The 25,311-nt window shown below is 40.2% G+C and overlaps 1 protein-coding gene across 3 annotated transcripts in view; it reads left to right on the top strand.

Moving 5' to 3' along the window:
* PPEF1 (protein phosphatase with EF-hand domain 1) overlaps positions 1 to 25,311 on the top strand; it is a 122,090-nt gene that overhangs the window by 54,201 nt on the left and 42,578 nt on the right. For 2 of the 3 annotated variants that reach the window (XM_044235449.1, XM_044235450.1), the window contains 2 exons: positions 1,404 to 1,567; positions 12,492 to 12,606. In XM_044235449.1, the coding sequence (XP_044091384.1) occupies positions 1,404 to 1,567; positions 12,492 to 12,606 (279 nt within the window). Of the gene's footprint in view, positions 1 to 1,403; positions 1,568 to 12,491; positions 12,607 to 16,637; positions 16,685 to 25,311 lie in introns of all 3 variants that reach the window. The other variant, XM_044235451.1, reaches the window with a different exon arrangement.

The following is a 25,311-nucleotide window of genomic DNA, read 5'->3' as shown; positions in this document are numbered from 1 at the left end:
CCCACAAGTCCACAGGTTATCCGAGTGCTCCTGCTGATCTTGGCAGGCTCGATCTGGCAGTTTGTCTCAGCTCTTGGCGAGAGTTTGGTCATTGTATTTGGAGGTCTGCAGGCTAATGGCTTATCTGGAATGGCCTTGGCTGGGGTGACTCAGTTTTGTTCCCCGTAGTCTTGGAGCTTTCATTAGGTTAGCCTGGGCTCTGTGGTGGTAGCATGGATTCAAAAGAGAGAGCATGGAAGCATACAAGGCCTTCTGAGGTCTTGACTTGGCAATGGTATGTAACACTTCCACCATATTCTTTAGACCAACACAGGTCATGCACCCCACAACCCAGATCTGAAGCCTGGGGAAACCGATTTTTTAAAAATCATTTATTTATTTATTTGACAGAGAGAGGGAGAGAGATGACAAGTAGGCAGAGAGGCAGGCAGGGGGTGGGGGAAGCAGGCTCCCCGCCGAGCAGAAAGCCTGATGCAGGGCTCGATCCCAGGACCCTGAGATCATGACCTGAGCGGAAAGCAGAGGCTTTAACCCACTTAGCCACCCAGGCGCTCTAGGGAAATAGGTTCTTGATGAGAGTAGCTGCAAATCCCATTAAAAAGATTCAGGCTAGAAGTTGGAATAGACAATCAAGGTCACTTTTGCAATCAGTCTACCATATCCCCTTTCATCTTTCTCCAACCAAATAAGCCAGATTTCTGTTCTTGGGTTGACTGTCTTATAGGCAGCCTAGTAAGAAAGGGATCCTGGATCTCAGCGCCTACTGAAATGGGCAATGCAGGCGATCTGTTACATAGAAATGTCTCTCTCAGAGAGAGGCCCTATGGGTATTTCTGCCTGTGGTTCATCATCTAACTTTATCTGCTTTGTTATCAAGAAGAAAAAGGAAATCATGTCAGAAAGTCTGTTTTTATGTGAAGAGAGAAATCTATTACAGCTAAGTAAAATTTGAAGTGTTTAACAGGGGAAAAAACTGAATGTTGCAGTTTAATTTTCTGTAGATCTTGAATAGCACAGATGTTTGAATCCAATGCCATACATTGTTATGTTTTCAGTCTGATTTGTAAAAATCTGAGCTGTAAGCGTAGACAAAAAATGTAGAGTTTCAGACCATCAGAGTACCTTGATTGCCCAGTTTTCCCTGTGTTTCTCCTCCTCCCCACCAATGAGAGCTCACTGCTTTGGTACAGTGTCCACTCGGGAAGGGGTGAGGGTGATTTCTGTGAATGTACCTAATGATCTGAGAACAAATCCTTCTTCATGATTGTATGTGGGATAGCTTGGTATTCATAACGTGTAGCACCATGCCTTATGTGGGCTCGATATTCAAGAAGTTATTTATTGAATTTAAGCATGGGAATGCTGACCCCCCCCCAACACCCTTTCTGTCTTTTGTTTTCCAGAATTAGTTGCTCGACTTTTTGGTAGAACCCTCCAGGACTCCAAGGACAGGCAGGAGTATGTCTCCTTCGTAGACGTCCCAGACTCCTATAATGGTCCTCGGCTGCAATTTCCTCTCACTTTTACTGATATTGATTTACTTGTTGAGGCCTTCAAGCAACAACAGGCAAGTGGATGCAGATACTGCCCTGATTCTTGTACATAGCATGTGCTCATCTGGTGAATGAATGAATGCAAATACTATTGCTGAAATGCATTCCCTTGGGGGAAAAGTTTCATAGTAAGTGAGAGCTACCCTCTGCTCTGCTTAGCCTATTAAATAGAAGTCTCCTCAGATGCACAGAAACTTCCTATCTATAGGCTTACAGCATTTCCTTTTTCTTTTTCTGAGATGTAATTCACATCTCAGAAAATTTATCATTTTCAAGTGAGTGATTTAAGGGTGGGGGGGATGGGTGAAATGGGTGAAAGAGTGGGGGATCCAGGCTTCCAGTTACAGAACGAGTAAGTCATCAGGATAAAAGCTACAGCATAGGGAATATAGCTGATAGTACTATAATAGAGCTCTATGGTGACAGATGGGAGCTGGACTTGGGTGAACATAGCATAACGTATAGAGTTGTTGAATCACGGTGTTGGACCCCTCATACTAATGCAACACTGTGTGTCAACAATTCTCTGATGAAAAATAAATAAATAAGAATGTGTACAATTCAGTAGTTTTTACTACATTCACTAAACTGTGCAACCGTCACCAGTATCTAATTCCGAAAACACTTTCACCACCCCAAAAAGAAATTCCATACTCATTACCATTCCCTCCTCCCTCACCCCGGGCAACTATGATTCTACTTTCTGTTTCTATGGATTTGTCTGTTTTGGACATTTCAAACAAATGGAATTATATAATATGTAGCCTCTTGTGTCTGGCTTTTTCAATTAGCGTAATGTTTTTAGGGTACATTCATACCATAGCATGTTTCATTGTTGCTTTATTGCTCTATCTGACTAATATTCTGTTATATGGATATACCACATTTTGTTTATTTATTTGTCAGTAGATGGACATTTGGATTTTTTTTCTATCTTTTGGGTATCATGAACAATGGTTCTATGAACATTCATTTACAGGTTTTTGTATGAATGTGTCCTCAGTTCTCTTGAGTATATACACCTAGGAAGGAAACTGCTGGGGTGTATGGTAACTCTGTTTAACTTTTTGAGGAAGGGCTAAACTGTTCTCCACAGTGGTGTGCCACTTTACCTTCCCACTGGCAATGCAAGAGGGTTCTAATTTTATCACATTTTTTGCCAACACTTCTTGGTTGCTTTTGTTTATTTTTTTAAATTGTGTTTTTATTTTAGCCATCTTAGTTGCATGTGAACTGATACCTCATATTGGTTTTGACTTGCATATCCCTAATGACTGAAGATGTCCACGTTTACTAGGCATTTGTACACATTCTTTGGAGAAGTGTCTATTCAGATGCTTTGCCCATTTTGAAATCAGGTTATTTGTTTTTATATTATTGAGTTCTTTATATATTCTTTTTTTTTAAAAGATTTTATTTATTCATTTGACAGAGAGAGATCACAAGTAAGCAGAGAGGCAGGCAGAGAGAGAGGAAGGGAAGCAGGCTCCCTGCTGAGCAGAGAGCTCCTTGCGGGACTTGATCCCAGGACCCTGAGATCATGACCTGAGCCGAAGGCAGCGGCTTAACCCACTGAGCCACCCGGGTGCCCGAGTTCTTTATATATTCTTGATTCAAATCTCTTACCAAATATATGATTTTTTAAAAAAGATTTAGTTATTTATTTGAGAGAGAGAGGATGTGGGGGGGAAAGGGACAGAGGAAGAGGGTGAGAGAGAGAGAGAAACAGAATCTTAAGCAGATCCACGGCTGAGCAAAGAGCCGAACGTGGGGTTCCATCCCAAAACCCTGAGATCATGATCTGAGCTGAAACCAAGAGTTGGATGCTTAATCAACTGAGTCACCCAGGTACCCCTCAGATATATGATGTGAAATTTTTTTCATTCTATAAGTCATTTTGTCATTTTCTTGATAACATCCTTTGAGTAACAAAATTTGTAATTTTCATGAAATTCAATGTATCTATTTTTTTCTTTGGTTGCTTATGCTTTTGTGTTATATCTAAGAATCCATTGCCAAATCCAAGGTCATGAAGATTTACCCCTTATGTTTCCTTTTAAGAATTTTATAGTTTTAGCTCTTACATTTATTTCCATGAACTATTTTCAGTTACTTTCTGTATATGGTATGAGGTAGGGGTCTAAATTTATTCTTTGCATGTGGATATGCTGTTGTTCTTGCACCTTCTGTTGAAGAGTTCATTCTTTCCCCATTGAACAGTCTTGATACCCTTGTTGAAAACTAATAAATCACAGATGTATTGATTTATGTCTGGACCCCCAATTCTATTCATTTGTGTATGTGTTTCTCCTTATGCCAATACCACATTGTCTTAATTACTATAGCTTTATAGTTAAGTTTTGAAATCAGGAAGTACGAATCCTTCAATTAAGTTCTTCTTTTTGAATACTGTTTTGGCATTTGTGTTCCCTTTCCATGAATTTGATGATTGACCTCTCCATTTCTGTTAAAAAAAAAAAAAAGTTTTGTTAGGGATTGCATTGAATCTATAGATCACTTTGGATAGTATTACCATCTTGACAATATTAAGTTTTCCAACTCATAAACACAGGATGACTTTCCATTTATTTAGGCCTTCTTTGATTTCTTTTAGCAATGTTTTCTAATTTTCAGTGCACAAGTCTTTTGTTATTTTAAATTATTCCTTGGTATTTTATCCTCTTGATTACTATTATAAATGGGATTGCTTTCTTTTTTTTTTAAGATTTTATTTATTTATTTGACAGAGATCACAAGTAGGCAGAGAAGCAGGCAGAGAGAGTGGGAAGCAGGCTCCCTGCTGAGCAGAAAGCCCGATGTGGGGCTTGATCCCAGGACCCTGAGATCATGACCTGAACCAAAGGAAGAGGCTTAACCCACTGCGCCACCCAAGCGCCCCTGGGATTGCTTTCTTAATTTCCTTCTGAATTATTTATTGTTGGTGTATAAAAGGACACTTAATTTTTGTGGGCTGAGTTTTTACTCTGCCACTTTGCTTTGCTAAGTTCATTTATTAGCTCTAGTAGTAGTGTGTGTGTGTATTTTGAGATGATCTATATACAGGATCATGTCATCTGGGAATAGAGATAGTTTTACTTTTTCCTTTTTGATTTAGGTGACTTTTATTTCTTTTTCTTGCCTAGTTGCTCTGGCTAGAACTTCCACTACAATGTTGAATAGGAGTAGTGAGGGCAAGCATGCTTGTCTTGTTCTTGATCTTAGTGGGAAAGCTTTCAATCTTTCACCATTGAGTTTGACATTAGTTGTGGGTTTTTCATCAATGCCATTCATCATGTTGAGGAAGTCTTCTCCCATTCTTAGTTTTCTGAGTGGCTTTGTCATGTAAAGGTGTTAGATGTTGTCAAATACTTTTTCTCCACCAATTGAGATGATCCTGTGGTTTTTTTCCTTCATTCTATTAATGTATATATTACACTAGTTAATTTTTGTGTGTGTGTGTTGAACCATCTTGTATTCCTGCAGTAAATTCCACTGGGTCATGGTCTATGCTTCTTTTAAAATTTTATTGGATTTTGTTTGCTGGTATTTTGTTGAAGTTTTTCTTTTTTTTTCCATTTTATTTGTAAGGGATATTGATATGTATGTTCTTGTGGTGTCTTTGTCTGACTTTGGTATTAGAATAATATTGGCCTTATAAAATGAGTTAGGAATTGTTTCCTTCTCTTCAATTTTTTTGGAAGAGTTTAAGAAGGATTGGTGTTAATTCTTTAAATGTTCAGTAGAGTTCACCAGTGAAGCTCCCTATCTTGGACTTTTTCTTGTTAGGAGGTTTTTGACCACTGATTCAATCTCTACTTGTCCTAGATCTGTTCAGATTTTCTATTTCATCTTGGATCAGTTTTGGGAATTTGTATGTTTCCAGGAATCTATCCATTTCATCTAAGTTATCTATTGTTAGTGTGTAATTAGTCATAGAATTCTCTTAAAATTCTTTTTATTTCTTTAAGGTTGGTGGTAATGTCCCCACTTTTAGTTCTGATTATAGTTATTTACATTTCTCTTTGTTTTTCTTTGTCAGTCTAGTTAAAGGTTTGTCAATTTTGTTAATATTTTCAAAGAACCCACTTTGAGTTTTGTTGAGCCTCTCTATTATTTTTCTGTTGTCTATTTCATTTATCCAAACTCTAACCTTTTTATATTTCCTCTGCTAGCTTTTGGCTTAGTTTGTTCTTTTTCTAGTTCCTTCATGTCAAGTTAGTTTTTCACCTGAGATCTTCTTCTTCTTCTTCTTTTTTAAGATTTTATAAGAAAGATGTGGTCCATATACACTATGGAGTATTATGCCTCCATCAGAAAGGACGACTACCCAACTTTTGTAGCAACATGGACGGGACTGGAAGAGATTATGCTGAGTGAAATAAGTCAAGCAGAGAGAGTCAATTATCATATGGTTTCACTTATTTGTGGAGCATAACAAATAGCATGGAGGACAAGGGGTGTTAGAGAGGAGAAGGGAGTTGTGGGAAATTGGAAGGGGAGGTGAACCATGAGAGACTATGGACTCTGAAGAACAATCTGAGGGTTTTGAAGGGGTGGGGGGGTGGGAGGTTGGGGTACCAGGTGGTGGGTATTATAAAGGGCATGGATTGCATGGAGCACTGGGTGTGGTGCAAAAATAATGAATACTGTTATGCTACAGATAAATAAATAAATTAATTAAAAAAAAAAAGACAACCATGGAATATTGGTGAGTGGAGAGTAGCAGCTGAATTGGAAAGATAGGTTCACATCAACTTCAGCCTCCTCTTCACCCACATTTCAACTGCAGTCACATAAAAGAAAAATAAATGATCCTTAAATATTCACTTAAAATAGATTACCTTATAATAATTAAAATTCTGAACCAATCAAGTAAGGCATGTTAGAGTGACTATTAAAATAAAAAAAAAGTTTAGGAATATGAAGACTTGGGCTTTCTTCCTTTCTGCATGTAATTTTAAAAAAATCATTGAGAATGATTAAATATAGAGAGAAATTAAATATAGAGATAAATTTTTATCTTTCTGTAGGCTTTCATTAAATATCTATTACTGCCATAACATGAACAAAATAAAATAATTTGTAATTTTAGAGCATGTAAAAATTTAATATAAAAAAGTTAGGGTAATAATATGTATGATGTATTATAAACATCCCTAATAAATTTTTATCCGTTGCTAAATTGACACACACACACACACACAAAGATTTTATTTATTTATTTGACAGGGAGAGAGATCACAAGTAGGCAGAAAGGCAGGCGGGTGGGGGGGAGCAGGTTCCCCACCTAGCAGAGAGCCTGATGCAGGGCTTGATCCCAGGACCCTGAGATCATGACCTGAGCTGAAGGCAGAGACTCAACCCATTGAGCCACCCAGGCGCCCCAGAGATCAATCTTCTTTTTAATGTAGGCATTTGCAATTATATATTTCTCTCTGAGCATTGCTTTTGATGCCTCCCATATATTTTGGTATGTAACATTTTCATTTTTGTTCATCTCAAAGTAGTTTCTAATTTCCTTTGTGATTTCTTCTTTGACCTATTGTTTGCGTATGTTGTTTAATTTCTACATATTTGTGACTTTTTCAGTTTTCCTTCTGTTACTGATTTCAAGCTTCATTCCATTGTGATCAGAGAAGAAACTTCGCATGATTCCAATCTTTTTCAATTTATTAAGGCTTGTTTGGGGGCCTAATATCCGGTCTATCCCAGAGAATGTTCCATGTGCTCTTGTTAAAAAAATGTGTAGCCTGATGTTGTTGAGTGGAGTGTTCTATAGATGTATGCTTGGTCTAGTTGTGTGTGAGGTCTCTGAAATCTTTGTTCTTTTAGCTTGTGTTCAGCTAGTATTTGATGGAGATTTCCTTGAACACCAGGAGCCCAAGAGAGAGAATGAAAGAAAGAACATCGTTGAGAGATAGAAGCAAAGAAAAGCAAAGATAAGCCTAGTCTTTGCAGATAGGCTCTGTGTTGGTACGCTTCTTCACTGCCTAGCTATGCTGTTTACAAAACTATTTTACCCTTTACTCTCTGCTTGCACTAAGGATTTTTAAGTTACCTTTTTCTTGATTCAGCCTTTTCTTGGTTGCTCTGAACTTTGTTTTCCAAAGTTCTGTGAGAGTTGATTTTGACTGTTTGTTTGTTTATTTGTTTTTTGCTTGAGTTTTCAGTGCTTCTGTGGAGGGATAGGACCTATGAGCTACCTATTCCATTATTTTCTCTGACATTACACCAAAACCCTCATTCTCAGGTTTAGACCCTAAGGGCATACCCTAGGAGTAAGAGTGAACTATAAGTATACTGTCTCTGTGGGGATGAAGCAAAGCTTGGAATCATCTAATTCCTGAAATTAAATTGAGATTATTCTAGATAGCTGGAGTTCCTAGCCACCTGCCAAATGAAAAAGTAAATCCTCTCTAGAAAGAAATTGGCCTCAAATTATTTCTTCAAATTGTCATGTACGAGGTCCAGAACTCAATACCATGTTAACCAGGCATAGGAAGATACAAGATTCATGACAGAAAACTGAGGCAAACAACAAACAACAGAAACAGACCGAAATTATCAAACTCAGAGTTTAAGATAAATATGGTTAATATGTTCAAAGAGAGAAACGATATGACAAAAATCCAAGGAGTATAACAGAAAAGATCAGTAATTTTGACTTTATAAAAAAGAGAAAAATATGTTGTTAGGGGAAACCTGGAAGGTTCAACATAGAGTACAGTGTGTTCCCATCTATAAAAAAAATTAAGTATTATATACATTTTTTGATTTTTAAAAACTAAGACAAAATTCACATAACATAAAATAGAACATTTTAACCATTTAAAATTGTACAGTTGAACAGTTTTTAGTATATTCAAAATGTTGTGCAACCAACACCACTATCTAATTCCAGAAGATTTCATCACCCCAAAACAAAACCCTGTACATCAAGCAGTCACTCCCCATTGCCCCTTCTCCCTAGCCCCTGGCAACCACTAATTTGCCTTTTCTTTCTATAAATTTGCCTAATTTGGACATTTCATATAAATAGAATCATATAATATGTGACCTTTTATGTCTGCCTTCACTTGGCAAAATGTATTCAAAATTCATCCATGTTTTAGCATATCTCAGTATTTCATTACTACTTTTAGTTGAATAACATTCCTTTGTAGAAATATACTCTATATACTTATAGAATAGAATATATATATTAATATTACATATTTATATGTGGTTATATTAATTTTATATGCTTGCAAACACGTAGAATTTGTCTCGGAAAGATAATGAAGGCACTCTAAACAGTGATTGTTTCTGGGGACAGGGACTGAGGTCTGGAGAAGAAAGAAAATTGCTTTTCAGTTATACTCCTTTTTACTATTTAACTTTTTATTTCAACTTAAAAAATGAGATTTTTCTTCATTTAAAGGCTCGTTATTGATACGAAGAAATATCTTTTAAAAGTAGTATTTTCCTCCCTCATTGCCTTTAAAAGAATATGAATATTTTATTTCAGGTGCTATTTACTCTGACCAGCTCTATAAATGTAGAAACCAATTTAACTTTTTTGAATATTTAATATTGCAACTGTAGGGGCACCTGGGTGGCTCAGTGGGTTAAAGCCTCTGCCTTTGGCTCCAGTCATGATTCCAGGATCCTGGAATCGAGCCCCACGTGGGCTCTCTCTGCTCGGCAGGGGGCCTGCTTCCCTTCCTCTCTCTCTCTGCCTGCCTCTCTGCCTGCTTGTGATCTCTGTCTGTTGAATAAATAAATAAAATCTTAAAAAAATAAAATGAAATATTGCAACTGTAAACACAATTATAATGCTATTGAAAGACAGCATTGTAAGCAAATACTGACATTAGCCACATCATTTTAGCCTGTTGATAAAGGAACCGGGGCACCCTGCTGGCTCAGTCAGTGGAGCATGCAACTCTTGATCTCAGGATTGTGAGTTTGAGCCCCATGCTGGATGTAGAGATTACTTAAAAAAATAATAATAATAAAGTGAAAAAAAAGGAAAGAAAAAGGACCGAGAAACCCCATTTTATTTATTTTATTTTATTTCTGAAAAACCATTTTAATAATAGGAATTTTTTGTTGTAATATATTCTCAGTGATTTTCTTCTTCTTTTTTTTTTTTAACTTACAAAACAAAACTGCCCTTTTAGACACCAGTTACTCTGATTAGTGCTACCAATGGACCAGAAAATCTGCAGTGGCAAGTTCAGGTAACACTGAAGCCAGTCCTGGGAATCAGTAGACTAAATGTGCTAAGTGAAATAAGTCATTGTATTAAGGTATTTTATCTGTTCCTTTAAAATGGAGCTAAAGGAAAGTTCACATTCAAGATTTGACTCAAGTTGTGGATTGAATGGATTTAAAATGCTTTTGTAGTAGGGGCACCTGGGTGGCTCAGTGGGTTAAGCCTCTGCCTTCAGCTCAGGTCGTGATCTCGGGGTCCTGGGATCCAGCCCCACATTGGGTTCTCTGCTTGGCAGGGAGCCTGCTTCCGCTCCCCCTTCCTGCCTCTCTGCCTACTTGTGATCTCTCTCTCTGTGTCAAATAAATAAATAAAATCTTTTTAAAAAAAATAAATAAAATGCTTTTGTAGGAAAAATCTTTAGCAGTTCATTAGGTCTTGGGGAGTAAGGAAATATGTGTCTCTCCACTCATCAACATCCATCTTTCCTCCTAATTCTCACATTGCTTTCAAATCCTGATTCCTGTCCTTAACAAGTATACTTAATCAGGGGCACCTGGGTGGCTCAGTGGGTTAAGCCTCTGCCTTCTGCTCAGGTCATGATCTCAGGGTCCTGGGATTGAGTCCTATGTTGGGCTCCCTGCTGGGTACAGAGCCTGCTTAAAGATTCTCTCTCCCACCAGAGAGGGAGACAAACCATGAGAGACTCTTAATCTCAGGAAACACACTGAGGGTTGCCAGAAGGGAGGGGGGTTGGAAAGATGGGGGTGCTGGGCGATAGACATTGGGGAAGGTTATGTGCTATGGTGAGTGCTGTGAATTACGTAAGACGGATGAATCACAGACCTGTACCCTTGAAACAAATAATACATTATAAGTTAATTAAAAAAGCTTCTCTCTCTCCCTTTCCCTCTGCCCCTCTCCTTGCTCTCTCTCTTAAAAAAAAATGTAGATTTAATCGTGAAAATTCTCTAAACTTAAATCATGTTTTTGGGGTCTGGGATAGGAAATAGTTTTGTCATTTTATTTTATTTATTTTTTTAAAGATTTTATTTATTTATTTGACAGAGAGAAATCACAAGTAGATGGAGAGGCAGGCAGAGAGAGAGGGAAGCAGGCTCCCTGCTGAGCAGAGAGCCCGATGCGGGACTCGATCCCAGGACCCTGAGATCATGACCTGAGCCGAAGGCAGCGGCTTAACCCACTGAGCCACCCAGGCGCCCCAGCTTTGTCATTTTAATAGCTATGCAAATAAAAATTTTAAGATACCTTGAGACCAGATTTTTCCAAAGGAGCAAAGGAGTCCATCTGTTCTGAAACCCTTACCCAAAGCAGTATCTGAACAGTATGTAGAAATGATCCTTCTCAGCCTTTAATAATCTAAACCAGTGGTGTCCAACAGAAATAAAATCTATTATATTATATTTCTATAATTTATATAATTATTATATATTATTATATATCATATATAAATTATTTATATAATTTATATGTGGGTGTAAAGATTACTAAAATAAGTAAACTTTAAAAAATGTTAAAAAAAGAAAATAACTTTAATACTTTATTTAATCCAACAGATGAAATTATTATCATTTTGACATGTAGTCCAAGTTAAAGTTTTTTTTTTCAATTTATTTATTTTCAGAAAAACAGTATTCATTATTTTTTCACCACACCCAGTGCTCCATGCAAGCCGTGCCCTCTATAATACCCACCACCTGGTACCCCAACCAAGTTAAAGTTTTTAATGAGACTTTTTACTTTTTTATTTTTTCATACACCAAGTCTTTGAAAACGAGTACATATTTGGCACTCATGGCACATATCGATTTTGGCTAGCCCCTTTTGAGTCGTGGGAACAGTCCTGACCCAAGAAGTGGTGTTAGCATCTGTTACATTTGCATCGGCTCTGTTTCTTTGGGAATTATGTATTTGGAATATCTTATACTTTTTTAAAAAGAGAGACTAACACACTGGATTTAAAACAAACAAACAAAAGCCCAGCGGAGAAAGAGGAGTAAATCTGTCCAAATGATGATGTCGTCATCACTGTAACTGGAGGAGGGCAACAGAATAGTCATAATAGGAGGTGATGCAAATGGTTTATTTGGGTTTGGAATAGGTTTTATATTTAGACTAGTATATAAATGCTCTTGCTGTTCTGTATATGCTCACGTCTGTGCACCCAGCATTGAGCCACCTGGGATTCTTGGCTCAGGGGTTCCTTGGGGCTGCTCCGGCTGCCTCGGGAGAGCTGTGAAGCCAGCGCCACCACCTGGTTGCCACTCCAGGTGGCAGGATGTCCCAAACAAATGCCAAGGAGCCCTGCTTCCACAGTCGCTCTCCCTCTCTCTTTGTCCTGTCCTTCCTTCTCTTCTATGGATTCATTTTTGTCTGCCTGTTTTCCCTGGAGCAAGGCAGTCTCCTTTTTTTTCCCTGTCCTGTCTCCTGGGCTCTAAGGACCCAGAACCATCAGAGACGTTCTGTGAATGGGCGATGTCAGTTAAGAACAGGAAAGTGTAAATGCCCTAGGAACCATTCATTCATTCCGTTTACAGATCTCTAGTGATGGCTTCCTGTATGCCAGACACAGTGCTAGAATAATCTATCTGAGACTCATTTAGAGATTATCCTGTAATACAGCTTCCTGAAATGGGCTCGTATGCTTCCCCTCTTACAGCTTTCTACCCTGTCCTGCCTTTCTTACTAGTTCACTGTATGCATTTCCTCTGCCCCGCCCACAGATTCTTCATGCGCATTATGTCCTAGAGGTGCTCTTTGAAACAAAGAGAGTCCTGAAGCAAATGCCGAACTTCACTCAAGTCAAAACTTCTCCCACCAAAGAGATAACAATCTGTGGTAAGTTTCCGAGTGGAGCTGCCGAATTAATATTTAGGAACGTCTTGGTTCTACCTCATTTACTTAGCTTGAAAACTGTGTAAATTGGACTGTATTAAGGGAGAAGTGTTAATATAGAGCGATCTATCATGATAATACTGTTCCCCATCTTGTCTTTGTTTTGCATACCAGCTGGCAGGAATTAATTATGTGAGAAATTAAAGAACTCATAGCTTTTTATAAAGGCAGGCAGCATTTTAATATGGAAAACCACCCATGGGTGGCATAAGCGTTCTCTGCCCTCCGTCTAGCTCTCATTATCTTCGTTCTGTGTTCCTTTTCCTAGGTGGGCCTCATGCGTGCCACTGATGCTGGCAGGCGAAAAGCCCAAGGCTGGGTGGAGATTAAATTCTTCTCTGCCCTTGGCTGCCGTTTTAGATTTTTCCAACTGGTCGCTGCAGCTTTTAGAAGAGTGGGAATGTCCCAGAAATCTGTTCCTTGTTCTTCTAAATAACAAGACTTGAGATTTTGTTATCGTATAGGCCAGCCTGGCAGGATATTGCTTCCAGAAACAGTACACAGTGAAATTCAACGCAGTTGGTGTTCAGCGAGCTTGCAACTGTCTGAGATTGGGGTGCGTGGAAGGAATAGCGATTCCCTTAACTTCTAATTAGGCCCTTAAGTTACAAAACAGTGATTGTGATTTTCCAAATCAATTTTAGCCTGTGTTTCTTTTCTGCTGGCAGGTAGAAGTGGGTTTGACAATCTAGTCAAACCGTTTGCCTCGCTAGCACCTCGTAGCGCATTGGTATCGGGTACGGGGCATGTGCCCAGACTCCGGCTTCGGACGCACCTTCACAAGTTCGATTCGAATGGGCTGCCGCACCTCTGCCTGACAGATGATGCATCTCAGCGGGGGAGGGGAGGCTTTTATCCAAGGCCTGACGGGCTTTTACTTTTCACAGAGCTTTAGACTTGGGTGGGGGGGGCGCGTGAAGCTCAGGGAGCTGTGCCCACCCACGGAGCCCGTGGAGCCAGGGCTAGATACAGTAAGCCAAGCAGAGACTGAGATCCGCTCCCACATGTTTCCAGTATACCTGCAGTTTCCATTGTAGATTTATCTTTGGGTAAAAAGATCTAGAAGAAGACGTGAATTAGAGGGCGAGGGAGTCCTGACATTATACAGTGTAAGATCCGAGTGGTTCTTACTGAGAACAGCCTATCACCTGTTCTTGTGGATGAAATTGAGGCCCAGAGAGGAAAAGGAAAATGTACTGCCTTCCCGACATTCTTTCTTCTCTCTCTTTCTTTTTTTCTAAAGATTTTGTTTTTCAGTAATCGTTATACTCAATGTGGGACTCAAACTTACAACCCTAAGACCAAGAGTCCCATGGTCCACGGACAGTCAGCCAGGCACTGCTCTTTCCCTGCATTTCTATGCGGTGACTCTCCCCACCCCCACCCCTCACCCCCAGGCTCACTCAGCTGATTAGTAGCAGGGTCAGAGTCAGAAATCAGGTCCTTTGCATCTGGGGTTAGGCCAGCCCCATATCTGCTACTCTCTCAACTCCCATCACGCATCTCTCAGACTGATGTTTCATTTTCCATTATGAGAGAAAGACTAGGGAATGAATTGATTGGACTGTTCATTTACTTAAAGATCTCCATATCTTGGGCACTTATTTCCGGACATTTTTCCATGTAGCACCATTGCTAGAGGGAAAAGCCAAGGCCAATAGGTTCCCTTAGCAGAGAAATTATTATTGTTGGTCTTTATAGCCTCATTAAACTTAAATAAATTTGGTCATCATTTAAAATTCAAAATTGGGGCTATATTTTCAAAAACATCTGTTTAAGATAGTACTAGAAGAGAAAGAGAAAGTGTGATGAAATTTTACCTTTATTTTAATTTCCAGACGCATTCTTTTAAATGAACATCTCAACCTGCTACTCATGCAACACTCATGCAACGTAGAAGGTGTTTTAGTTTCTAGTTATGTTATAAAAGATAACCAATTCTGCGCTCATGGTTTTTTTTTTTTTAAGATTTTATTTATATATTTGACAGACAGAGATCACAAGTAGGCAGAGAAGTAGGCAGAGAGAGAGGAGGAAGCAGACTCCCTGCTGAGCAGAGAGCCCCATGCGGGGCTCGATCCCAGGACCCTGAGATCATGACCTGAGCCGAAAGCAGAGGCTTTAACCCACTGAGCCACCCAGGTGCTCCTGTGCTCATGTTTTTGTTTGCAGTAGAAATAGCTCTCTGTGGCTATCTTTCTGTGATACATCAAGTTTTATCTATTGCAGTCCATCTAGAAGTTAAAAATATCTATATAGCTTAATTCCTAATATGCGGTAACCAATTCTTTTTTTTTTTAAAGATTTTATTTATTTGACAGAGAGAGAGAGAGAGATCACAAGTAGGCAGAGGCAGGCGGGGGGGGGGAAGCAGGCTCCCCGTTGAGCAGAGAGCCCGATGTGGGGCTCGATCCCAGGACCCTGAGATCATGACCTGAGCCGAAGGCAGCAGCTTAACCCACTGAGCCACCCAGGCACCCCACCAATTCATTTTTTAGCATGCCAGCTGCAACAATTTTGTCCGCCCAAATCCTTGAAAGACAAGTCACCCTGAGGAAAATTAGGAAAATAAAATAATCCAAAATATATAAAGTCCTTCCATTTTTATTTCCTTAGATTTGGAGTAAGATCATATGAAAGCAATGAGATTTAAGTATACAATAGCATTAATATGCTCTTATTATTATAGTCATTTTATAAATTAAGTGCTGGTGACATAGGACTTTTATTTTATTATTCTCATAATCAGAGTCTTTTGTTGTGTATATTTGGTTAATTTTGGTTGTGGGATTTCAAGCAAACTGGGGAAAGATATTTCTATATTAAATTCTATCTGGTAATCAAGTTGAATACAAAGAAAACAATTAATGATCAGGGCCTATGAAACACAGATATTTTACCTAGAAATAGTTATCCAAATAGGGCTTTTGATTAATATATTCACTCTTAATTTTTAATTAATGGCTTCATATATTCATATGGTTTCCCTTCATTAGCTGAGTTCCATAAAGCCATGCTTGCATTTTTACTTCCTATAACTGTCTCATCAAAACAATGTCAACTCACAATTTTTAAATTTTTAGATATTGTTGCTAGAGCATATTCCCTAATATGTGGCTTTAATAATATTTTTAAAAAGATTTTATTTATTTATTTGACAGACAGAGAAAACAAGTAGGCAGAGAGACAGGCAGAGAGAGGAAGGGAAGCAGGCTCCCTGCTGAGCAGAGAGCTGATCCCAGGTACGGGGCTCACCCCAGGACCCTGAGATCATGACCTGAGCCGAAGGCAGAGGCTTTAACCCAGTGAGCCACCCAGATGCCCCTAATATGTGGCTTTAAATACATGGCTTTAAAAAGCTGTGCGTTTAGCAATTAAATTTATTTATCGAGTGTCTGTCATGCATCACATACTAGGAGAGGCACTGGAGACTTAATGCGAACTGACAGATACTTTTGCTGCTCTCCTCCAGATTATAGTGTAAACAATACTGAATAATTGCTAAGAGCTTGAGTTTGGAGTGAGATAAAGTTGGGTTTGAATTCCAGCTCTGATACTTGGTAGCTGGGTAATTTTGCATCAGTTAACTACTCTGAGCCTCCTTTGTAACCTCAGAATGATGAAAATAACACCCATCTCATAGAGCTGTTGTAAGGATTGAATAGGAGAATTCATGTAAACTCTTAATGCAGCGCTTGGCCCTAGAGGAAGCTAAGCACTGCTTACAAGGTAGGCGCCAACAGGTAATTGGAACATCAGATGCTGTCCGACATCAGATGCTGTCCGTCGTAGGAAAGGGGACAAGAAGAGAGCTATGAAAACAAACTGTTGCATCAGTACCATCATAGGGTAAAAACCCAATGCGCTGAGAATACTTGGGAATATATCGGCAGCATGTCAGTTTCAAAGTTCTGTAACAGACTGCGTGTTTTCTTGTTTCCTACTGAATAGTGATTTTTTCATTTGCACTCCAGGTGATTTGCATGGGAAACTGGATGATCTTTTTTTGATCTTCTATAAGGTAAATAATTATTTTGCTAAATAGTGGCGTTTTTTGTTGGGGCGGGGGAGGGCAGTCCTAGGGGAGATAACAATGTTGGCTTTACTAGGGATATAGACATACAGATGTATGTAACAGTTTTTTTCCTAAGAAGCCGAAATATTTGTAGAGGGGTATCTTTTGGCTTTGTGACACATATTTAAACAAAAAATCTTTAAAAAATTTAATCTGCGTCTTTGTTCAGTATTACAGTTATCTATATATCCCCTGGGATTTGCCCATTTATCTTTCTCAGATTGCATTTATGACTTTATCACCTCAGAGATGTCTCAGTGATGCAGGATGGGAAGGAGAGCAATCTGTTTAGCTTTTATTTTGTTCGGGAAGTGAGCATGTCACATACCAGTCTTCTCTTCCGAAGCACACTAATTATGCAGGAAGGGAGTGCCCCACTCAGTAAATTCAGAATTGCTCTCTTCTTTACCCTGATTCACCATCGCTGAGCTCAGCGCTATGACTCCTCTTCATTTGTTGGGTTTGGGTTGTGGAGGCCTCAACAGAGGGCCCAGAGTAGTGTGGCTGGTTTGGGGTTTTTCTGCATCTCTGCAGTGGAATTTGTTTCTGAGCCAGCAGTGACAACCTGAATATTTGCTTTCGGGACAACTGATCCTGAGGTGACCCCTGCCTTCATCTCTTGATGTCTCTTGTTGATCCCTGTGTCGGTCCCCCTGCCCCGCCCCCAGCTAGCCCGTTGAATAACTGGGCACAGCATAGGTGTCTCAGGTAGTGGAAAGAAAATATATTCTGATTATTGGGATGGCCAATCATTTCTATTCTTTGGAGACTGTGAGAGCTTAAGTGAGCCATGTAACCTCTATGAAACTCAATTTTTTTGGGGGGGGCTGTAATATTCTTGAGCTTTCACCCCACAAAAGGTGGTCTTATGGATAAAATAACAAATATCCAAAAGCATTTTTTAAAGTAATAAATTATAACAGAAATGTGAGGTTTTAATTTCATTCATTTGGAGTGGAAGCTTAGAAGGGAACGGAGTGGGCCAAACCGGGAGCGGATGAGTGGAGCTGGCACTTAGGACCTCAGTGGGGACGGCAGGAGACCTAAGGAAGGATCCAGAGCCTGGTAGCTGGAGAACAGGAACAGAGGAAGTAGGAGGCTGCCCTGGAAGTAAGGTTGGTGCCAGGAAGTCCAGCCAAAGTTTTTCTGGTAGAGAGCTAGCTGACGGCGCTTGTAAGAGCAGTTCCTGAGGTCAAGCACAGACTCCAAGCTGGGCAGGGAAGAAAGAGAAGTCAGGATGGGCCAGTCAACTAGGAGAAATGGGAGGCCAGGACTGGTATGCTTTCTGAGTGACGGGGCAGACAGGCTGAGGCAAGGGCCTTGGGAAGCAGGAAGGGTGCGAAGTTGTCGAGGAGGAGTCATAGGAGACGAGTGTGTCCGAGATGGAGTCCAGATTGGAGATGAGGGGGTCAAGGATGTGGAAAGCAGGTTGTGTTCAGTGAATCTGCCACAGGACTGTGAGGTGAGGAGCAGGGGAAGGAAGGCTAGTCAGAGGTCGTGGGCAGGAAAGGAGAAGGGGCTTTGAGCGGAGGCTGGCAAAATGCTGTTTTTTTTTTTTTTTTAAGATTTTATTTTTTTCTTTGGCAGAGACAGATCACAAGTAGGCAGAGAGACAGGCAGAGAGAGAGGAGGAAGCAGGCTCCCTGCTGAGCAGAGAGCCTGATGCGGGGCTCAATCCCAAGACCCTGAGATCAAGACCTGAGCCGAAGGCAGAGGCTTTAACCCACTGAGCCACCCAGGCACCCCAAAATGCTGGTTTTTTAGTGGCTCTGAGGAGCCTGTGAACCGCCCCCAGCTCCTGCCCCTAAGGTATCCATCCTGTGGGGGAATGAGTCCCATCCTTCCAGAAGTCCAGCAGCCTTCTTAGGGGAGGCCCATACTTCCCGAGGGAAACCTTCTGAATGAGTTGAAGGCAGAAGAGAGTTTATTTACCAATGGGGATTCTACTGGCCAAATCGGAAAGCTGTGGGAGCAGTGAGAGAACGGACTGGCGAGAGGAAGCTAAGGAGTTACACGGTTCAGGGAGCGAGATTTGTTTACCTCAGTTCACGGCACCGTATAGAATGTTCCGAAGTTCAGTCCTGCTGCTGTTGGCAGTGACAGTCAGAGGAAGGAAGAGGGGGCAGGAGGAGATGGGGAACAACCACAAGAGAAAATCCAGCCATTATGTTTTTAGAGGTTTGGGGAGATATATAAAAAGGAAAATAGTCGAGTAAATTAGATGGGAGAAATGGCTTCGGAGGCATTTAGAATTGCAAATTTCTTGAGAGGTAGTTGAAGAGATTAAGATGTGATGGGGGAAGGGACTTGGAGTAGACAGATGAGAAACGAGAATTGCAACATGTTTCTTTAATTCTATGGGCAGAGCAGTATGGAACATTTTAAAACTGGAAAGTGCTAACGTAAAGACTGAACAGGAGGAGGTGGGCGGTAAGAGATACCATAAAAAGAATGAAAGGTGAAAATATAGCATTCACATGAAAGCAAGAAGTATTTGGAGAGTTAACCAACGACAGCGTTCCAGAGTGGGGACTGAGAGCCCAGCAGAAGAGTAGGGCACCCTCGTTTGGGAGGGATTTGGGGAGAGGGAGGTGAGAGGGATGTTTGGAAAACATGAATTCGGGTTTTAACATGCTCGAGCGAGAAGCAGCTAAAATGCATCTTGGATGTGGGATAAAGCATGCGCACCAAAATCTTGAAATTGCCTGGTTTGAAAGGGGAAACTGAGGGACGAGCCACTGATGACAACGGGGTTCCACTCTAAGAAGCTGAAAAGGTGCTGTCCTTAATGGTGTCTAAGAAGGGGAGAAGAACCTGGTGGGCCCATGATGATGGCCAGTCACGCGGCTTAGGGGCAGCGAGGGTAGCAAGGGTCCGGAGCCGCAGGCCCGGAGAAGAAAGGACAGTCACGCGGGGATGTCTGAGTAAGCGCCTTCACGTGATGATCTCACTCGCCAAAGTCAGCCTTTTTCTGTTTCATTTTTTTTTCCTGAAGTTTAAATGAGGAATGATGATAAGATCGCAAGGGTACAGTGTGCCCTGAAATCAGGCGCGCAAACTATTCAGGGAAACAATGTTTCTACCTGAATACAAGGGACTGTGACAGTCCCCTATCCAGGGGGCCGACTCCCGTGTACTTTCCTTATCTTCACTTGGCTCTGCTCTGCGGTCCCAAACCGACACAATTAAGGAGAAAGGGTCTCTGCGTTCTTGAAATCACTGACACAAATCCAGCAAACTTTCCTCGCAGCGTGGGCCCCAGACCCTTGCTCAAAGACCAGGGAACATTCTATCAGGAAAATCCTATCTGACACATTCTTGCTACAAGTGGGGCTGTCTGCTGCCCACCCCGGCAGATCAGGGACTGTGGGGGGGGCGGGGGAGGCAGTTGTGAGAAATGAGGACAATGATCAAAAGTAAAGCTCCCACTGACAGAAGAGATCTAGACCTGTAAGTATGAGATAGGAAATACGTGCAGGGCAGAGAGTTCTGTATTTGTGAGAAGTTCCTGAGAGGATGCGGAGATCGATAAGCCTGCAGTGTCAGGAAAGCGTCAAGGGCTGCGGTGCACACTCTGTTAAGAACTGGAGAGAACAAATGGCACATTTTCAAAACCCAGAGTTAAAATGGTTAAAGTAATTTAAAAATGCATTTTAGCTTTTAAAGGAGTAAGCTTCAGTGATCTGGAAAATTCATCTTAGCAGTACTTACAGTATGAGTATCATTATTGGGTCTTAGGTATAGGAGGACAAAAGAACATGAGGGGGGAAAAAGGAAGATTAGTTGAGAGAAGCATAATGGGCCAGGAAAGCACATAAGGGGGAAAGAAAGTGCATCTTAGGAACAAAGCAGGAAAAGAGGGAGTGGCCGATTTCTCTCTCTGTGGCCTCCCAGGGGACTGACAGCAGGTGTCACTTCTGACCTGGGCCCTCTCTCAGTGGCTTCAGGAAATGGTAGGGTTTCTGCGATGGCAGGTGATGCTCACTGCAAAACTCAATGCATCAACGTGTGTTTTTAATTCCCAATTATGTGCGATGCCTTATGTGCAGCCCTTCCTCTGTTTATCCCCAGCAACGCGCGGGAGCAGGGTGTCTCAGCATAAGCCACGGGCTCTCTTGTCTTCTATTTAGAAGCAGCTAGTGGCCGTGATTTCATATATCCTTATTTTATTTATTATTATTTAGTAAAATTATCAACTGATGTTTGTTTTATTTTTTTCTTATTTAATTTCTCACGATGTATTTTATTCACATTCGGATTGAACGTGAACCACAGGGAACAGCGTGGCAAACTACCACTGGAGATCTTTGGAGCTGTAAATCCCTAATTTTTTTTATTATGCTCGGACTGGTTCCTCTCAGTCAGCCCCAAAGAGAAACCAGGAAAACCCCAGGCTTTGAATTAAGGCAAAATTGTTATTCATCTTCCAGTGAGTGCTTTGCCAGGCCATTTCTTCCTTGTCAGGACTGGGCCTGGCCCAGGGCCCGCCAAAGGCATAGCCTGAGAGGGGGAGTTGCAGTGGAGGGTCCCTGAGATGTCTTGTCATATTACTCTCTTCATCTAAGCAGTTGGTTTGGTTTAAGATTTGTATCCTTACAACCAATCACATACAAAAGTGAGTTTGTCCACAAATTGATTCATGTAATACGCCTTTATCTGGTCCTTGCAGTGTTCAAGGCACTATGTGAAAACTGAGAAGATACAAAGGTGAATATGAAGTTCCTTCATTTCACATGTGTTTATTAAACCCCTGTTATGAGTGAGGTACTCTGCTAAGGGTTGGCAAGACAAGTATGACTAAGTTACTGTCCTCAGCCCCAGAGACATCATGGTTAGTGGAAAAGGTCAACTAGTAAAAAGATAAGACAGGTCAGGGTGGGATGTATTAATGATAAAGATAACCCCAAGGCTACAAGTTAGCATGTTGGAGGGGCACCTCACCTCATGGAAGACTTCCTGGAGGAGGCGGCATTTAAGACAACCCGTTCAAAAGTTTTAGTCATTTAGTAAGTGCCTAAATCATGAAGGAAAGTTTTGGAGGATCGGAGAAGATTTTATTGTCACACATTTTTTACAGTGCCCTGTAATAAATAATGGCATTCATACCAATGATTGCTTTTGATTATTTGTGTTGAGATTTTGGTCCCTTTCATATTTGGTTGTTCTTACAATTTGTATCACTTAATACCTTAAGACTAAGCTAGATATTTTCAGCTATGGTCCTATTTGTCTTTGAATAGGATGCTTTCTTCATTGGTAATCATGGCAGACCTTTGCTAACAGAGCATCTCAATATCATAAGGCTTCAAACACCATCAAGTGAAGCAATTTACATAGCATTAGTTAAGTTATATTTTTAGATTTTATTTCTGAAAAGGCTAATTTTTATCAGCCACTTTTGCTTAATTAGAATGACCATTGTGAAATACTTCATTCAGAGCCTCAATTAGCCTTGCTAAAATTACAAGACATTTTTTTCCCTCATTGAATGGGAAGCTGGGAGTTTTAGATCAAGTATTGGCAAACTGGTTTGTTAAATTGATGCTGTGAGTGGGGACTTCCTGAAGCTGAAAAAGAGGTGCCCATGGACAGAAAATATCTAATTAACTCTTAACCCTGACGGTGTCACACCGATGCTGTCCACTGGAAGCCATGCTACCTGGTTTTTCCTTTTCTTTCTCTTCCCTACCGTCCTCCACCCTCCATACCCATGCTTTTCTGCTCAAGAAGGTCATTAAATATTTTCTTTTTTCTCTATCGCTGATATGCTGCACGCTGCCCCAATAGTCCATTCTTTTTCTTTGTCGATTAAGGTGGTATGTTGCAGTTAGAACAGACCTCTAAAATGGGGTTTGCAAAAGAGGTAAAAAATAAAGTCATGTGGGGGCACCTGGGTGGCTCAGTGGGGCCTTTGGCTCAGGTCATGATCTCAGAGTCCTGGGATCGAGCCACACATTAGGCTCTCTGCTCAGCAGGGAGCCTGCTTCCCTCTCACTCTCTGCCTGCCTTTCTGTCTACTTGTGATCTCTGTCTGTCAAATAAATAAATAAAATCTTAAAAAAAAAAAGAAAATTGAGATAGAGCTCTGCTATAAAGCCACAGGGAGATGTACTATTCAAGTTTTCTACTTCTTTTGAATCAGTTCTCAGTTCTCATAGTTTTATTTTTAGGGAAATCCTCCATTTCTCTAGACTATAAAAGTACATTGCCATAGATGTCAATATTATATTGTTTACATATATGTAACTTTTGTCTAGTTCTCTATGTCTTTTTTTCTACTTTTGAATCTTACATATTTTTAAAAGATTTTGTTTGTTTATTTTTAAATTGTAACTTCTTCTTCTTCTTCTTCTGTAAAGATTCCATCTATTTATTTGACACAGAGAGAGATAGTGAGAAAAAAAACACAAGCAGGGGGAGTGGGAGAGGGAGAAACAGATTCTCCACTGAGCAGGGAGCCTGCCGTGGGGCTTGATCCCAGGATCCTGGGGCCATGACCCAAGCTGAAGGCAGACGCTTAACGACTGAGCCACCCAAGTGCCCGTAAAAGATTTTAGAGTAATCTCTACACCCAGTGTGGGGCTCAAACTCACAACCCCGAGATCAGGAGTCATGTGCTATAGTGATGAGCCTGTCAGACACCCTTAATCTTACATATTGTTTTTTCAAAAAAAAAGAATTTTTTTAAAAGATTTTTATTTGTTTATTTGAGAGAAAGAGAGAGCATGAGCAGGAGAGAGAGGGACAAGCAGACTCCACGCTGATCTGGGAGCCTGACTCAGGGCCCCGTGATCATGACCTGAGCCAAAGGCAGACACCCAACCGACTGAGCCATCCAGGTGCCCTGTTACATATTTTTAAATTTTCTCTTTTTTCACTTATCCTTAGTCAGGCTCATGATGAGTTTATCAATTTTATTTGTTCTTTCAAAGAATCACCTTTCAGATTTATGTATTTTTTCTTTTTTGTTTGCTTTCTCTTTCATTAATTTCAGCTTTTATCTTTATTTGATTGACTTTATTTTTCTGTTCCTAATTTCCTCAGATGAATAGTCTTTCATGTGCATCTTCTTTAATAATGAAGGTATTTAAAGCTACACATCTTATCTATTTTTTTTTAAAAGATTTATTTATTTACTTGAGAGAGAGAAAGTTGAAGAGGAGTAGAGGGAGAAAATCTCTGGTTGAGGAGATTCCCCTGGTCATTGGGATTCTGCCTTGGGGCTCAATCTCATGACTCATGAGATTAACACCTGAGCTGAAACCAAGTTGGGCACTCAACAGCCTGAGTCACCCAGGTGTCCCCCACACATCTTTTCTAATTTTAGTTTTAATTGAGACTTCTATTGACTTGTAATTTTCCTTTACTTTTCTCTTTGATCTAATGCTTAAGATGACAGTTTTTAATTTCCAAGGATCTTAATTAAAGGAGCTAGAATTCTTTGAATCATATTTTTATTATTTAGTTAAAACTTTATTGGATTATAATATGAGAATATATCCTATGAAATGTTTGCTATTTTGAATTTATTCAGGATTTCTTTGAAATCAAGTACATAATTGATTTTCATAAAGTCTCCTTGGACATATGAAAAATTAACTGTACTCTTTATAGGATGTAAAGTTCTTCCTATATCTACATATTAAATTAAGTTCACTGATTAAATATTCAATTTTCCACATATTTAGTGTCTAATATATCTGTCTAACTATGTATATTATATATTGCTGCATAACAAGTTACCCCAGTACTTAGTGTTTTAAAACTATAAACATTTAGTGTCTCCCAGTTTCTGTGGGTCAGAAATTTGAGTGCAGCTTAGCTAAATGATTCTGGCTTAGGGTCTCTCATACTGTGATAGTCGAACTATTGACCAGGGCTACAGTCATCTGAAAGGTTGACTGGGCTCAAGGACCCATTTCCAAGATTGCTAACTCATGTGGCTGCAGGGACGGCATTTCAGTTCCTCACTGTTTATTGGCAGAACAGCTACATGGGCTTCTCCACAGGGTACCTGAGTGTGTTCTCATGACATGGCAGCTGGCTTTCCCCTGAGTGAGTGATGCAAAAGAGAAAGCAGGCAGGAAGTTGTAGTGTCTTTTATGACTTAGTCACCAAAGTTGCACCTTATCACTCCTGCTTTTTTTTTTTTTTTTAATTCATTAGAAGCAAATTGCTAAATCCAACCCACATTCAAGATGAGGCAAATTAGGCTTCACCCTTTAAAAGGAGTGTCACGGGGCATATGGGTGGCTCAGTCAGTTAAGCAACTGCCTTTGGCTCAGGTCATGATCCTGGCATCCTGGGATTGAGCCCCACATCAGGCTCCCTGCTCAGCAAGGAGCCTGCTTCTCCCTCTCCCTCTGCCCGCCACTTCCCATGCTTGTGTTTTCCCTCTGTCTGTCAAATTAAAACAAAACAAAACAACAAAAAAAAACCCTTAAAAAAATAACAAAGGGAGTGTCAAGAATTTGTAGACATTATTTTAAACCAGTAATTCAATCTGAATTTTGTATTTGTATTTGTATTTTTAAACAGTTTCTTCTTGCATTTATAGTAGTTAAATATATGCA

Source organism: Neovison vison, chromosome X (genome assembly GCF_020171115.1).
Source record: "Neovison vison isolate M4711 chromosome X, ASM_NN_V1, whole genome shotgun sequence".
Taxonomy (NCBI): domain Eukaryota; kingdom Metazoa; phylum Chordata; class Mammalia; order Carnivora; family Mustelidae; genus Neogale; species Neogale vison.
Note: the sequence above shows the minus strand (reverse complement) of the source record. Positions and strands in the feature narration are given on the sequence as shown.